The sequence below is a fragment of the Scyliorhinus canicula genome, chromosome 6 (assembly GCF_902713615.1).
Source record: "Scyliorhinus canicula chromosome 6, sScyCan1.1, whole genome shotgun sequence".
In the NCBI taxonomy this organism is placed as follows: Eukaryota; Metazoa; Chordata; class Chondrichthyes; order Carcharhiniformes; family Scyliorhinidae; genus Scyliorhinus; species Scyliorhinus canicula.
In genome coordinates, this window is record NC_052151.1 from 14,250,724 (window position 1) to 14,268,208 (window position 17,485).

Consider the following 17,485-nt stretch of genomic DNA (forward strand, 5'->3'; position numbering starts at 1 on the left):
CATGTCTTTGATTTTGAAGAAGAGTGAATAGAAGGCACTGTTTGAAGGTATCATAGGGAGTCTTATGACCATGATGCAAAGCTATCAACAGAAGAACAGAGAAGATATAATAAATATACTGAGAGTATAGACCAAGTGTTGTAGGGAAACACCAGGGGGCACTCCGTTAACTAATCATGATGCAGACACAAGAAACACAACCAATAAAGCCACGTTGGTCTGGATTAAAGCCACGGAGACCGGCTCAGAGAATGGAATACAGTGCATGTTGGACACGTGGCAGAAACGAGGAAATAGCTGTGCTCCACTGAATGCCAAATAGGCATTGAGAAATTGAAGCCATGTTAGTGGGTGAACCGGTGCTGGCCGCTCGGACTTTTCAGATCATTTCAAATGGCTACAGATAACCTTTTGCTGTATGTAAGGGATCCGGGCCAGTTTTAAAAAAAATATACATTTAGAATATCCAATTCATTTTTTTCCAATTAAGGGGCAATTTAGTGTGGCCAATCTACCTAGCCTGCACATCTTTAGGTTGTGGGGGCAAAACCCACGTAAACACGGGGAGAATGTGCAAACTCCACATGGACAGTGACCCAGAGCCGGGATCGAACCTGGGACCTCGGCACCGTGAGGCAGCAGGGGTAACCCACTGTGCCACCGTGCTGCCCTGATCCGGGCCAGTTATATAGGACTGCATGGGTATATTGAAGGCTCCTATGTGGGGTATAAGATAGATTTTGGGAAGAGCGATTGTTTTGTAGTTAACCCTTTGGGGAGAGGAGCAAGGTTGGGGGAGGGGCTGCGGTTCCATCTGACTAGGACTAGTTTCCTGTAACTGGGGGTCCAGAGGGCATGGGCTTGGGTGCGACTTCACAAATTGAATGACACAAGCCTGACGAGCAGGGTCAGGGTGGATCTACAAATGTGGAACAACCTTCCGTTGTCGCTAGTGGGCCAGGTTCTAGCCACTTATGAACATCTTGCCGGGATTCTTGTTTTTATTTCAATGTCTCAGTTTTTCTACCCAAGTCATTCTTCCGGGGGTTAGAGCGGTTCATAGCGGGTTTCATATGGGCAGGGAGAACTCCTCGGATTCGGAGGGGTGGGGGGGGGGGGTCCTACAGAGGGATAGGCAGGCGGAGGGGCTGGTGCTGCCGAATTTGATGTTTTATTTTTGGGCAGCCAATGCGGAGAAGGTGTTGGGTAGTGTGGTAACCAGGAAGCTATCTGTGTGCGGATGGAGTGGGGGCCGTGCAAAGAGTTTAGCCTGGGGGTGCTGGTGATGGCATCTCTGCCGTTTGCTCCGGTGAAATATTCTTCGAACCCCATAGTCATCTCCACTTTGAAAATATGGTGGCAACTCCGCCAGCATTTTAAGTTGACGGCAGTGTCAAGGTGGCCCCTATCTGTATGAATCATTTGTTTGAGACAGTGAAATTGGATGCCCATTTGGGGTGTGGAAAGGTAAGGGGCTGGAGAGGGTGAGGGATTTGTTTATGGACGGGCGGTTTGCCAGCTTGGAGGAGGTGAAGGACAAAGGCAGTTCTGAAAGTGGTTCGGGTATGTTCAGGTCCGTCCAGGTATGGGATTTTGTTCAGTGGGCATTTCCGACATTCCCGGTAGTACCGCCGTCCACTTTATTGGAGAGGATACTGTCCCAAGTGGGGTCGGAAGAGGGCAACATGCCCGGCATATATGGACGGAGTTTGGGTAAGAGCAGGTCTCGGTAGAAGAGATGGAGGACAGGTGGATGGAGGAGCTGGGACCCATGTTGGAGTAGAGGGTGTAGAGTGAGTCCCTCCGCAGGGTGAATGCTACGCCATCTTGTGCAAGATTACTACCAGCCCAAGGTAGTAATTAGGATGCATCTCACCACGGCCACAGTGAGTTGATTTTATTGTGGGGATTGAGGGTGGGTGCGAGTGGTGTTTGTGAGGCCTGAGAACCACACTGTTCTGGTCCTGTCCCAAATTGGTGGGTTTTGGGTCTTTTTTTTTCAGCACCATATCGGCAACCCTAAATGTTGATTTAGAGTCCTGTCTGTTAGCAGTTATATTTGGGGTATCGGAACGTGCTCTCGTCATTAATGTAATAGCAGCTATCAACGAGGAGGCTGCTTAAATCAAAGTGATTTATTCAAACAACAATGGGATGAAACTATACACAGGCGTAGCAACTACAATCCAGGTCTTTACACCTTGGGCCCACGCTCCGGATCCCTAGCTCCCAAGGCCCAGGCGCTTCCCATTGACTGAGGTTTGTGCGCTCCCAAGCAATAGGACCCGGGTGAGTCACATGACCTGTGAACGATCACCCCTTAAAAGGGGCCACACTAACGCACCTATCTTACAATATAAAGATGAGCTCATATTGTACTGTCCGTATTCTAACTGGCTCCAAACCCCATTCACTGAACTCTCGTGCTTGCTGCTTTTCATTGACTCCTGGTGTGACATCCCTCTAATCTTAACAATGCTCATTCTCCATCACTTGGCACTCCTATCACTGTACTCCTCTGATTCATACTCTTCAACATCCTTGATTTGAATCATTCCATCATTGGCATGTGCCTACAGCTGGTAAGGCCCTAAACGTTCAAATTCTCTCCCCAAACCCATTCTCCTTTTAACAATCCTTAAAAATCTACCTCTGATCAAGCTTTTGACCACCTTGCAGATCCTTTTATAACTTTTTGCTATGTTAAACACATTATATAAATGCAAATAATTGTTAGGTAGCCGAGTGTAAAAACATTTTGATAATGATTCTGCGAAGCCCCTTTGGTCATCTCTTTGCATTTAAACATGAAGTGTAAATGTGAGCTGCTAATGCTTTGTGAGCAGAGAGTTGAAGAGGAGATTTGATAGAGGTGCTCAATATCCTGAAGAGTTTTGATGGTAAGTAAGGAGAAACTTTTTCTAGTGGTTGAAGGGACAGTAAACAGAGGACGCAGAACTAATGTCATTGGTGAAAGAAGCAGAGGGGACGTGAGGAAACTTTTTATGCAGTGAGTTTTTATCATCTGGAATGCACAAACCGAAAGTGTTGGGAAGAACATTCAATCATAACATTCAAAGAAAATTGGTTTTAAATGCTTAAAAGGAGGATGTGGGGAAAGTGCAGGGATTTGAAATCGAAGAGTCAGCATAGACATGATCGGCTGAATGGTCTCTAATGCTGTATCCTTCTTTACTTCCAGTCTGTGAACTGACACATTAATATTTGTCTAGCCACAATGTAGACTTTAATCCATTTGAATAGAAATGGCAGAAGAGCTAACTACAACGGTTATTTGTGTCTCACTGGGATCAGTCTGGGTTTTGGCAATTTCCATGACAGAACTAAAGGGACTTTCTTAGCTACAGCTAGCCAAGCCCATTGTTTTAAAATGCCAAAATAGTCTCTCAGTCTTAAGGAAAAAATAATTCTGCTTGGTCTTATTGTCAGCCTTTGTTTAGTTGATGGCGCCTTGCCTCATGAGTCAGAAAAACATGAATTCTAATCCCTCTCCAAAGATTTGAACACATACTCCAGGCTCACACCTCCGGGCAGTTCTGAGGTAATGTTAGATTGGGTTATGGGGAAAGGGTGGAGGTGTGGGCTTAAGCCGGGTGCTCTTTCCAAGGGCTGGCGCAGACTCGATGGGCTGAATGGCCTCATTCTGCACTGTAAATTCTATGATCAGCTGCCATCTTTCAGCTGAAACGTTAATTCAGATCCTGTTAGTCCTCTCGGGTGAATGTAAAAAGAAATTCCATGGCACTGCTCAAAGAAGTGCAGGGAAATTCTCCCTGGTCTCTTAGCTAATAATCCCTCAACTGATATTATTAAAACAAATCATTTGGTCATTCGCCTCATTATTGTTTCCTATACATAAATTGGCTGGCACATTTCCCTTTATAATAAGTACTTCCATGGCTGTAAAACAATTAGCAACACCCTAACCTGGTAAAAGGTGTTTGCATAAATTATTTTTCTCTTCTTTGTTGAATTCATCCTGGGGAAATTATTTTTTCCAACAGATGGAACAAAAATAAACTGGAACAAAAACTGTTTTAATCCTGAATCCTGGGTTATAGGTTGTTGGCATGCTCATCTATTTTATATTATGTGGCTGCAGGCTGCCTTTAGTACATCTGCTAGTTGATGAGATAATTTTACTGTTCAATTTACAGAATGCAGAGAAGAGAGACAGCGCATCATAGAGGAAGAAAAAGCCAGAAGAACACCCATACCAACCTTTGTGAAATTGTCTGCTCCGAGACCTACAAACGAATCTGGTTTCCCCAACAGTCATGTTCTGGATGCTCTCCATGAAGAGCAAAGCTCTTCAAAAGCTCCTCTATCCGATGATCAGAACACATCATCGAGTTGGGCAATTTCCAGAGAGGAAAGTAAAAGAGCAGTGGACATGTGGATGCCTGCACAGCAGAAGAGAAAGAACTCGGAGGACACCAGTGTGAGTGGGTATTTTCGGAAGAACACCAGTCTCGGTGATCTCAGGCAATCCCCCGCCACAGCAAAGAAACTGGACAAGCTCGTCAGTGAGATCCGACGGGAAACCAACGTGATCATTCCAGAACGGGATCGGAAGATTGCAGCATTAATGCTGGTTAAACATCAGGAAGAACAGGAGAGGCTGGAACAGCGCCTCAAAGCCCAGCAGTTCTGGGATAAATTGAAGAGGACAGAAAGATTAACACAAATGAAGGAGGAGGCGGAAAGGCAAAAGGGCTTAATCAAGAGTATTGGCAGGTGACTGCATTAAACATTGTGTTCTCTTTCTGTCATTAGGCTTGTTTAACCTACAGGTACCACTGCAGCATGGATGGAATACAGAGCTGCTTCAGTCTATGCCTCTGTGATTCTCCTGTAATACTCTGAACTCAGGTCTGCAATTTATTAACACTAAACTACCCAGACTCTCATTCTCCCTATTTCCAGAATTTCTTATTCAGAATTGTAGTCCGTGGGCTAAAGATTGTTCCGCAGAGTAAATATGGAAAATCGTGAGATGTACACCATGTCAACTCACTTGTCCTATTTTTAATTTATCACCACATGACTCCCTCCTCCTCACTCACCTTACTCAGACAGGGACTTGATTACACCGAACCATAGAAATGGTACAGCACAGAAGGGGGCCTTCAGGTCCATGCTGACCCAAAGACACTCAGATACCATTTCTAATCCCGTCTTCCTGTACCCGGTCCACAGCCCTGCAGCTTACAGCACTTAAGGCGCAGATCCAGGGACTTTTTTAAAGAGTTTAGGGTCTCTGCCTCCACCACCAACTCAGACAGTGAATTCCAGACGCCCAACGTCCTCTGCCTAAAAACGTTTCCCCTCTAATCATTCTGCCACTTAGCTTGAATCAACAACCCCTGATTTTGAACTCTCTTCCAAGGGAAACAGGTTCCTCCTATTTACTCTATCTCTACCCCCTGTCACAATTTTGTACACCTCGATCACGTCACCCCTCAACCTCCTCTGTTCCAAGGAAAACAACCCCAATCTCTCCTCATAGCTACAATTCTCCAGCCCTGGCAACATTCCAGTAAATCTTCTCTGCCCTCTCTCCAGAGCAATTACGTTCTTCCTGTAATGTGACCAGAACTGCACGCAGTACTCCAGTGTGCTCTCAGCAGGGCTTTACAGTTGCATCATTATATCCCTATTTGTATATTCTATACCTCTGCCATTGGAGGAGAGCGTTCTATACAACCTTATCAACCTGTAATGCTACCTTGTGCGCTAAGATCTCTCACTTGATCCACCTCTTTCAGTATATTCCCATTTATTGTGTTTTCTGTTTTACTGTTTGACCTCCCTAAATGCTTTACCTCACACTTATCAGAGTTGAACTCCCTCTGCCACTCTCCTGCTCACTCCACCCATTTTGGAGCTTACAGCTCTCTTCTACGCTATCCACTACACGGCCAATTTTTGTGTCAACTGCAAATTTCCCTATCATGCCCCCCACGTTCAAGTCCAAATCGTTAATATATAAAACAAACAACAGGGGGTTCCAACACAACCCTGTGAAACACCACTTGAAACAGCTTTCTATTCGCAAGGGCAGCTATCGACTATTACCCTTGTTTCCTGTTACTGAGCCAACTTTGAATCCAGTTCACCATGTTACTCTGTATCCCATGGATGGTTACTTTTTGACCAGTCTCCAATGTAGGACCTTGTCAAATGCCTTACTGAGATCCATGTAGACAACATCCACTGCACTACCCTCATCAATCCTCCTTGTCACTTTCTCAAAGAATTCAATCAAATTTGTACGCATGACCTTCCTTTAACAAAGCCATACTGACTATCCTATGTCTTTCTAAGAGACGGTTGATCTCTTAGGATTGATTCTAACAATTTGCCCTCCACTGAAGTAAGACTAACCGGCCTATAATTGTTTCGCATTTCCTTCATGCCCTTCTTAAACAACTGAACCACATTTGCAGTCCTCCAGAACCTTTGCTGTGCCTAGTGAAGATTAGAAAATAATCCTCCGAGCAGCTGCTATTTCTCCCTGAACTCCTTCATCCTAGGAAACCAGCCATCCGGCCCTGGCAACTTATCCACTTTCAAGGACTCCCACCTCCTCTCTCGTAATGATTATTTTATCCAATATTTCACACTGCTCCTCTTGGGTTATTATATCCACATCATCCCTTTCATTTGTGAATATGGAGACAAAAAAATAGTTTAAAACTCTTCAGATATCCTCTGCATCTTCTCAAATTCCTTTCATTTCTGATAGGTCCTACTTTTTCCTTAACTATCCTTTTGCTCTTTATATACTGGTAAAGCATCTTTGAGTTTTCCTTGATCTTTCTTACGAATATTTTTGCATATCTTCACTTTAATTTCCTTATTTTTTGTTTTAACTGGATCCCTATCCTCTCGGCTAGCTGAAGTGTTGAGTGACTATCATTTGCTTTCTTTTTCTGCTTAATCTTCCCCTGTATTTTTCTGGACCACGATGGTTTTGGAAGGGACATGTCTGCACTCTAAGGATCTCACTTCTTACTGCTTCCCACTGGCTTATCCTTTAGCCGTCTTGTCCAGTCCACTTCAGCCAAATCACTTCTCAGCTTTGTAAACTTTGCCTTCCCCCAGTTTTTAATTTTTACTCCTGATTTATCTCTGTCCTTTTCCACAATAATACTAAATCTACCTGAATTGTGGCCACTATCCCCGATATAGTCGCCCACTGTCACTTCACTCACTTGCCCATCTTCATTTCCCAAGATTTAATCCAAAATTGCATCTCCTCTCATTGGGCTTGTCCGTATTGTTTGAAAAAGATTTCCTGGACACAATACATTAATTTTTCACCCTCAATGCCCCCTTGTCTTGTTTGAAACTCAGTTGATAGGGATAGTTTCTTTTAAATAAGAGTACCCAATTCTTTTTTATTCCAATTAAGGGGGAATTTAGCGTGGCCAATCCACCTAACAATCTTTGGGTTGTGGGGGTGAAACCCACGCAGACAGAGGAAGAATGTGCAAACTCCACAGGGACAGTGACCCAGAGCCGGGATTGAACCCAGATACTTGGCTCCATGAGGCAGCAGTGTTAACCACTACGCCACCGTGCTGTCCCCAGTTGATAGGGATAGTTAAAGTCTCCTAATATCATTGCCCTCTTATTCCGACAGGCAGAAATTGGGGGTCTGTAGAATATTCCTAGTCGTGTGACTGCGACTTTATTTCTTTTTTAAAAAAAAATCTTTATTCAAGGCTTTTTACATACATGTACAGAATATCAGAAGAAGACCACCTTGCTGACTCTTCAATTCCCGGGTCTTCCAAGTATTGCCACCTCCAGACTCGACACCACTTAAATAAGGTGATTTTTAAAAATAGCAAGGTCCACAGAGCCACACCCAATCTTGATGAACTTGGCCGTGGAAAGATGGGTAAAGGAAGGGAAGAATAAAAACAAGGAGGGTCATGTGTCAGTGAAAACAAACATTGAGTGGGGCAGTACGGTGGCGCAGTGGTTAGCAATGCTGCCTCACGGCGCTGAGGTCCCAGATTCGATCCCGGCTCTTGGTCACTGTCTGCGGAGTTTGCACATTCTCCCCGTGTCTGCGTGGGTTTCGCCCCCATAACCCAAAGATGTGCAGGCTAGGTGGATTGACCATGCTAAATTGCCCCTTAATTGGAAAAAAAATAGGGGGCGCGATTCTCCCACACAGGGAGAAATCGTAAGGCTGGCATCAAATCCGGGCGGGTTTGACGCCAGCCCCCCCCCCCCCCTTCCCGACGGGAACCGATTCTGGTTCCCGGTCGGGGCTAGCATGCCGCTGCCGTAAACTCCGGCATCGCGGGCTTAACGAATTTCGTTAAGCCCGCTTGCCAGTGTTTGCGCCGGCTGACGCGTCATATGACGTCAGCCGCACATGCACGGATTGGAAGACTCCAACCCGCGCATGCGCGGATGACGTCATCGCGCATTTGCGCGAAACCCGTGCATGCGCGGGCCGGGATGCCCCATAGCCGCCCCGCGAAGTGATACAGCGGGGCGGCGGAAGGACAAAGAGTGCGCGGGTATCGGACCCGCTGCCCGCGATCGGTGCCCACCGATCGCGGGCCCATGGCACCCTTGGCACGGCCGTGGTACTGCCGTGCCAATCGGTGCCATGGTTTTAAAAATCGGAACTTTACGGCCGTTTTTACGAATGGCCAGACCAGGTGTGTTTGCCGTTCGTAAAAACAGCCATAAAGGGCTTGGAACTCGGCCCATCGGCCAGCTGAGAATTGCTGCTGGCCGTAAAAAAACGGCGGCAGCGATTCGTATCGGGAGTCGGGCGTGGGGGGGGGGGGGGGGGGAGAATAGCGGGAGGGCGTCGGACTAGCGTGGCCGTAAAATTTTACGACCCCCGCTATTCTCCGCACCGTCGTGAGTGCGGAGAATTGCGCCCAGGGTACTCTAAATTTACATTTAAAAAAACATCGAGCTATATAGAACAGTACAGCACAGAACAGGCCCTTCGGCCCTCGATGTTGTGCCGAGCAATGATCACCCTACTCAAACCCACGTATCCACCCTATACCCGTAACCCAACAACTCCCCCCCCCCTCTGAACCTTACTATTAGGACACTACGGGCAATTTAGCATGGCCAATCCACCTAACCCGCACATCTTTGGACTGTGGGAGGAAACCGGAGGAAACCCACGCACACACGGGGAGGACGTGCAGACTCCACTATTCAGTAATATTTCAGGTGCTTATTGCTCTATTCATTCATAGGATGTGGCACGGCCTGAATTTATTACCCATCCATAATTATCCTTGAAAAGGCAGTGCTGTGCAGCCTTTCAGAATACAACGGAGTGGCTTGCTGGGACATTTCAGAGGACAGAAGTCAATGATATTGTTGTGCTTCTGCAGTAATGTGTGGGTCAGGCTGGTTAAGAACAACAGATTCCCTAAAATACATTAGTTGACGAGATAGGTCTTTCTGTCAATCCGGTGGTTTTGTCACTATTACTGATTTCCGATTTATTAATTAGATTTCCCAGCTTCCACGGTAATCTGCACTCATTTCCCCAGGTTATTAGTCAAGGCCTCTGGATTACTAGTCCAGTAATGGAACCATGCTACCAGACACTACACTGATGCAGCATCCACTACAGATAAATCATTTCTAAAAGATTTGGCTATTCTGTTTAGTCAATCCAAAAAGGTCAAAGTCACCATTGTAGCAATTGAGTGAGGCAATTTTATGTTGTCAAATTTATAGTTCAACTATGCAACCAGTTATAATGGAACTTTCCAATGTAAACACTGCCTTATTGTTGCAAGTCTTTCACCATATGGTACTTTGGCATTTCACCCTTGCTCTTCGGCCTCCGAACAACCAGGAAGGCAGTTGTCTCTGACCTGCTTGTCCCAACCCTGAATCTTCCAAACTCTGTAACATCTTCATTTCAGTCATGTCTGCTCTCAAATGTTTAGGCCCACCTTCCTGCTGTTCTGCCGCCTTGAGCCTAATTCTAGAGCTGGCCACACCCTTCATTTCTCTGCTGAATAACAGCTGGGGAAGAGCCAGAACAGACAGGTTAAACCCAACTCCCTGTAAATTCAGCACGAAGCAGTAAATCTATCAACTGAGGCAATCTCAATATGACAGCACCAAATATTAGCTGTACAAGTTAAGTAGCAACTAAAATTGATGCCCCCTTTCAGTGTACATTAATTTACCGTAATGATTTGACTGTACTACATAGAACATAGAATATACAGTGCAGAAGGAGGCCATTCGGCCCATCGAGTCTGCATCGACCTACTTAAGTCCTTACTATGTTAAGGTTAATTATTCTTTAGCATTGCAATAGTAATCTCAGTGACAGCACTGAGGCATTGTATTTATGAAATATTAGAAATGCTTTGCAAGACATTTTCCTCAATGCCAAACCTTTCTCTCTTTTGGTTCAACACTTTATTGAGTCAGACGGTTGTGGTGCCGAAATACCACCCCAGACACTCCCATTTCAGTGCAGTACTGAGTGAGTGCTACCATGTCGGAGGGGCTTCTGGATAGGCATTAAACTGAGGCTTGTCTTCCCTCTAAAGAGCTCTCCCATTGGTAGAATCATAGAACAGTTACAGCACAGAAGGAGACCATTCGGCCCATCTTGTCCATGCCAGCCCGAGGACACCCAGGTGCCCTTTCTTTTTTTTAAATATAAATTCAGAGTACCCGATTGTTTTGTTTCCAATTAAGGGGCAGTTTAGCGTGGCCAATCCACCTACCTGTACATCTTTGGGTTGTGGGGGTGAAACCCACACAGGCATGGAGAGAATATTCCCAGGTGCCCTTTCTAATCCCACCTCCTGAACCGGTCCATATCCCTCTAGCTTACAGCACTTAAGGTGCAGGTCCCGGTATTTTAAAAAAAAAGAGTTTAGGGTCTCTGCCTCCACCACCAACTCGGGCAGCGAATTCCAGACTCCCACTACCCTCTGCGTAATAAATGTTCTTCATGCCCCCTCTACACCTTCTGCCATTTATCTTGAATCTGTGTCCCCTGGTTCTAGAATTCTCCACCAAAGGAAACAATTTTATTCTGTCCACTATCACTTTCCCTCATAATTTTATACACCTTAATCAAGTCACCTCTCAGCCTTCTTTGCTCCAAGGAAAATCACCCCAGTCTATCTAATCTCTCCCTGTAGCTTCTCTTTTCTAACACTGGCAACATTCTTGTAAACCTCCTGCACACTCTCCAGAGCAATTACGTCCTGTCTATAATGTGGTGGCCAGAATCCCACGCAATATGCCAGCTATGGCCTCACCGGTGTTTAATACAATTCCAACGTTATATCCTTACTTTTATATTCAATACCTCTGCCAATGAAGGAGAGCATTCCATGTGCTTTCTTAACAATCTTGTCTACTTGAACTGTTGCCTGTAGTACCTGTACGCCAAGATCTCTCACTTCATCTACCCCTCTTAGTATATTCCCATTTATTGTGTGCTCCCTACAACGGTTTGACCTCCCTATATGCATGACCTCACATCTCTGTGTTACGTTCCATCTGCCACTTTATCGCCCACTCCACCAACCCATCTATATCATTTTGGAGATTATAGCTATCCTCTACACTGTCCACCACTCGGCCAATCTTTGTGTCATCTGCTAATTTCCTAATTGCGCTCCCCCCGTGCATGTTCAAATTGTTAGTATATAACACTACAAATTGTTAATATATAACACACACAGGAAGGGTCCCAACACCGAGCCCTATGGAACACCACTTGAAACAACTTTCCATTTGCAAGGGCAGCCATCAATCTTTGTTTCCTGTTACTTAGCCAACGTTTTATCCAGTTTGCCACATTGCCCTGTATCCCATGGGCTTTCACTTTCTTGACCAATCTGCCATGTGGGACTTTATCAAACACTTTGCTAAAATCCGTGTACACCACATCCACTGCACAACCCTTCTTGTCACTTCCTCAAAGAATTCAATCAAATTTGTGAGACAAGACTTTCCATCAACAAATCCATGACTATCCCTGGCCAGTCCATGCCTTTCTATGTGACAGTTAATCCTATCTCTCAGGATTGATTCTAGTAATTTGCCTACCACTGACGTAAGACTAACTGGCCTATAATTGTTTGGCATATCCTTCGATCACTTTTTAAACAATGAACCCACATTTGCATTTCTCCAGTCCTCTGGTACCTCCCTTGTATCTCGTGCGGGTTGGAAAATCATCCTCCGAGCAACTGCTATCTCCTCCCTGACCTCCTTCAGTAGCATCGGAAACGATCCACCTGGCCCTGGCGACTTATCAACTTGCAAAGATTCCAATCCTTCGAGTACTTCCTCTCTCTTTATGATTATCCCATCGAGTATCTGTATTCCTCCTGGACTACTATATCTGCATCGTCCATGTCCTTTGTAAACACGGAGACAAAATATTAATTTACAACCCTTCCCGCAGCCTGTTTATCTCCACACAAGTTCCTCCCTTCATCGCAGGTCCCACCTTTTCCTTAACTCACCTTTTACCATTAATATTTTGGTAAAACAACTTTGGGTTTTCTTGCTAATCTTTTTTCATGCCCTCTTTGATTTCCTGTTTGACTTTGTCCCTGCACTTCCTGTATTTGTCTTGTCTATCAGCTGTGCTTATATCTTTGTACCTACCGTACACCTTTATTTTCCTGTTTGATTTTCCCTTGTATTCCTCTAGTCAACCAGGGGGTCTAGATTTGGCAGTACCACTCTTATTCTTGGAAGAGACATGTCTACTTTGTACATTTAGGATCTCTCCTTTCCATGCTTCCCACTGGTTTTCCTCAGATTCATCCTCTAGCAATGTTGGCCAGTTTACTTCAGCCATTTTCCTTCTCATTTCTGCAAAATTTGTCTTCTCCCAGTTCAAAATTTTGATTCCTGCTTTAACTCTGTCCTTTCCATGTTAATACTGAATCGAACTGAATTGTGATCACTATCCCTGATATGGTCGCCAACTTCACCCACTTGCCCTTTTGTCATTCCCCACGATGAGGTCTAGAATTGCAGCTCCTCTCATGCATGAATGCTTCTCCCTCCGTTCTTGTATTGTTTGAATCCCAGTTTATACTGAGATAGTTAAAGTCTCCTACTATTATTCCTCTCTTGTTCTTACAGGCAGAGATTTGCCCACATATTTGCTCTTCTATCTCACTTTCACAATTTCGGGGTGTACAGTATACTGTATACAAGCTCAACTCTTGTTTGTTGGCCCGTTTAGTATATCGTCCCTTCTCACAACTGGAATTGATTCTTTAACCATTAGCGCTACTCCCCCTCCTTTTTTATAATCCCCTCTGCCCTGCCGGAAAACTGTGTCCAGGGATATTGAGCTGCCAGTTTCCCCCCCCCTCCTTTATCCAGAATTCAGTTAAAGCAATGACATCCTGCTGCCATGCATCTACCTGTGCTCTTAACTCATCTACCTTGTTTGTAATACGCCTTGCGTTGATGTATAAACAGTTTAACCTCACCATCTTCTCTTGCTGGAGACTTTTTAACCCTTGCTTCTCCTGTAATTCCAAGTCTATCGCTACATCTTCTACATCAGTAGCAAATGCTCTACCTCCATTTTCCTGATCTGAATTTGCCCTATCTGATCCTACTCCTGGGATCCCATCCTCCTGCTGCACTGGTTTAAATACTCCCCAACAGTGTTGTATCCAACACTTAACTGTAAGCCGCCACCTAAACCAGTTAACATGGTCATTTATTTCATTGTTTGTGAGAGCTGGCCCCTTTCCTAGATTATGAAATGAGTAATTAAAAGTACTTAATTGGTTATAAAGACATTTGGAGGGTGGCGCAGTGGTTAGCACTGCTGCCAATGGCGCTGAGTTCAATCCCGGCCCCGGATCACTGTCCGTGTGGAGTTTGCACATTCTCCCTGTGTCTGCGTGCGTCTCACCCCCACAACCCAAAAGATGGGCTGGGTAGATGGATTGGCCACGCTAAATTGCCTGTTAATTGGGAAAAAAATTGGACACTTCAAATTTAGATTAAATAATCAAAGACGTTTGGCGTGTATTGAGGGTAGTAAAGATAGTGTAAACACAAACCTTTTTATAAACTGAACTCCATGTATTCACAGGTGGAGAAAAGAGCGGGAAATGAGACAGTCTAAACTACAGCAGGAAGTAAAACAGATGGCTGAACTGCGGGAGAAAGACGTGATTGTAAAAGAAAGTAAGTGGAGAATATTGGCCGAGAAGCAGGAATTGAAGAAAAAAGAAAAAATAGAGCAAGCAAAATACCAAGCAGAAATCCGTAAACATCACCAAGATCAGTTACAGAAGCAAAGTGAAACCATCAAGCAAGTTACCAAAGAGCGAGAAGTACAGGCCTCGCAGGCAAAACTCTCGAGTGCTGCCCAGAAGCGGCTGCTGAAGGAAATGAGCGACCAAAACAAAATCAAACTGGAGAATGAGCATGAAAAACTGAAGCATCTGTTCCTGAAAAATGAGATTGACAATCTGAGCAAAACCGAGGAGTTAATGGTGAGGTTGTCGCTGGAGCGGAAGCTTTTAAAATTCAAGGAAAGCCACAAGCTTCAACTGGAAGAGAAAAAGAGGGGGCAGAAAGAAAAAGCAATCAGGGAGCAAAACCAGATCCTTCAGGCCAGGTTAAGGGCTGAAAAACTAGAACAAGAACAGCAGGAGCGTAAGGAAGCATTGGCAGAAATCTCGGACCTCAAAATCGAGCAGGCCCAGAAAACGGTGTTGAAGAGCGTCCAAAATAAAGCCCTTCAGTCCCAGAAGAGCAGGTCGGAGAAAGAGAAGATCCACCAGCAGATAAAGAAGAAGGTCGAGGAAGAAGAAGAGTGGCACCGGCTGGCGATGGAGGAAACTATTAAGAAAAAGGACAGGAGGAGTGAAGAAATCTTGAAAGTGAAGAAAGCGACCATCGAGGAGTCCCGTCAAGTTGCCCGGGCAGCCTTTCAAATGAGGGAACGAGTGCGGGAGCAGATCAACAGCCGGTCCTTCGATCAAATGGCTATGGAAGCTGAGCTTTGGGCTAGCTTAGTCAAAAAGATAGCTTACTAATGTTTGAGGGAGGAGAATGAAGTGCCGTAAATAGGAGACCCAATTAAAAAGGGATTTTCTTTTGTTTTGCTTGATGACACTGGGTAAACAAGCTGGAATGTTTTCCAAAAGGCATAGAGGTGGATGCCTGTACTTTGGTTACTAGTAAACCACAGGATAATGAGTTTTCTCACAAAGAAGTTAAATATTTTGGGAATCGATTGAAGGGTGGCTTTGTAGGATTTGATAGTGTTATAGGATTTATAAAGTTTATTGTTATGTGAACATAACTGGAAGCTATATCATGACAACCTTAGTTTCACCAGTGTTGTGAAGTTGTAGGAAACAATGTTACTGGGAAGAATGTTTTTAAAATGCTTTACTTGAGCATGTTTAAATATCTGGGCAAATGCACAGAACAACCCTGAGTGTGACACTATTCAGGAAGCAAAATCTAAAAGCTGTGAACTTTTAGCCATCCATCAGTTTATCTTTTTCCTAAGAGTGCAGGGAAAACTGGCCAAATTCACCTCACACAAAGTGTATTCGAACTGTGTTTGTGCCCAAGTGAATCTTCTGTCGCTTTGCTGACAGTAATTTTCAGGATGTGCTCGGTCATACTGTGTGTAGTCTCATTCCCCAGGAGTAGCTTTGTCTTTCACCTCTGCCTTTAAAATGCTCTGCCCATTGTGAAGGGGTGGCAGCTTTGGGTATTGACCAGGGAAAGGACTGATAGGTTTTGGATTGCAATTTTGCCAGACCTGCAATTGGAAAATAATACGAGCTGGAGTTCCCCCCCCCCCCCCCCCTTGTTCCCAATCCCACATTTTGGGATGCACTTTCCCAAAATTTGGTGAAGTGTCAGTTTTGGCACAAACCGTTGCGAACCCGTCGGCCCCAGTGGTACTATCTGGATGGCTGTTTTTTGGCACTTTGTGGGGGGGAGGTGGGGGGGAGCCCCACGTGAAGAGGAACACAGGTGGGGCGAAGCATCCTAACCCCCCCTCCTCCCCCAGGGGTTATCTGAACAGTTCCATAAAGGGGACGCTGCATTTAAACGGCTCCACAGCACTTACTCCCAATCAAACGGAGGGGAGCAATGGCATTGAAGAAGCCTGCTCGCTGCTTCCTGGAGGGAGCCACTCACCTGTCTGCTTGATGCTGTAGAGGAGAGAAGGGGAACAATCTACCCTTGAGACAGGCCAACCCTCCAGCAAGAACGTGGACACAGCTTGGGAGAGGGTGGCAGCACTGGTGCCAACACCCCATTTAAGAGGACGGGGACGGGGTGCAATGTTGCAAGGAGATGAATGAGCTACTCTGTTCCGCCAGGTAAGTACGCTGTATCCTCTCTACACTCCACCTTGCCAGAGCCCCTCTGAACGTAATCTCAATCGCGGGTGCTGCACCCGACCTCAAACCCCCCCCCCCCCCCACCACGGGACACCTTACAACCCCTCCCTGCTCGCATGCCATCCCCACACTTCCAGGTTGATCCTGCAGAATACATTTGCTCACAACCTCCGCGGGCGAAGAGGGGGATGGGATGCCAGTACCGTCCTTTTGAGGATAAAACCCTGGAGCTCAGAAGGGAGGAGCGAGGGCGGGGTGGGCCGAGGGCGAGGGGCCCGGGCCGAGGGCGAGGTGGCCGAGGGCGAGGGGCCCGGGCCGAGGGCGAGGTGGGCCCAGGCCGAGGGCGAGGTGGGCCCGGGCCGAGGGCGAGGTGGGCCCGGACCGAGGGCGAGGTGGGCCCAGGCCGAGGGCGAGGTGGGCCCAGGCCGAGGGCGAGGTGGGCCCGGGCCGAGGGCGAGGTGGGCCAAGGGCGAGGTGCCCGGGCCGAGGGCGAGGTGGGCCCGGGCCGAGGGCGAGGTGGGCCAAGGGCGAGGGGCCCGGGCCGAGGGCGAGGTGGGCCCGGGCCGAGGGCGAGGTGGGCCCGGACCGAGGGAGAGGTGGACCCGGACCGAGGGCGAGGGGCCCGGGCCAAGGGCGAGGTGGGCCTGGATCGAGGCGAGGTGGGCTGAGGGAGAGGTGGGCCTGGTCGAGAGAGCTAGGTGGGCCTGGTCGAGAGAGCCAGGTGGGCCTGGGCGAGAGAGAGCCAGGTGGGCCTGGTCGCGAGAGCCAGGTGGGCCTGGGCAAGAGAGTGCCAGGTGGGCCTGGGCAAGAGAGCCAGGTGGGCCTGGGCGAGAGAGCCAGGTGGACCTGGGCGAGAGAGAGCCAGGTGGGCCTGGGGGAGAGAGAGCCAGCTGGGCCTGGTCGCGAGAGTGCCAGGTGGGCCTGGGCGAGAGAGCCAGGTGGGCCTGGGCGAGAGAGCCAGGTGGGCCTGGGCGAGAGAGCCAGGTGGGCCTGGGCGAGAGAGCCAGCTGGGCCTGGGCGAGAGAGAGCCAGCTGGGCCTGGGCGAGAGAGAGCCAGGTGG

At 46.9% G+C, this 17,485-nt stretch overlaps 1 protein-coding gene across 1 annotated transcript in view; it reads left to right on the plus strand.

The window, feature by feature from the left end:
- The window catches only part of LOC119966998 (coiled-coil domain-containing protein 177), a 42,637-nt gene extending 25,970 nt beyond the window's left edge, over positions 1-16,667 (plus strand). Inside the window, exons 2-3 of the mRNA XM_038798985.1 lie at positions 4,179-4,758; positions 14,141-16,667. Of these exons, the coding sequence (XP_038654913.1) occupies positions 4,179-4,758; positions 14,141-15,092 (1,532 nt within the window). The 3' untranslated portion in view covers positions 15,093-16,667. The remainder of the gene's footprint in view (positions 1-4,178; positions 4,759-14,140) is intronic.
- The last annotated feature ends 818 nt before the right edge of the window (positions 16,668-17,485 follow it).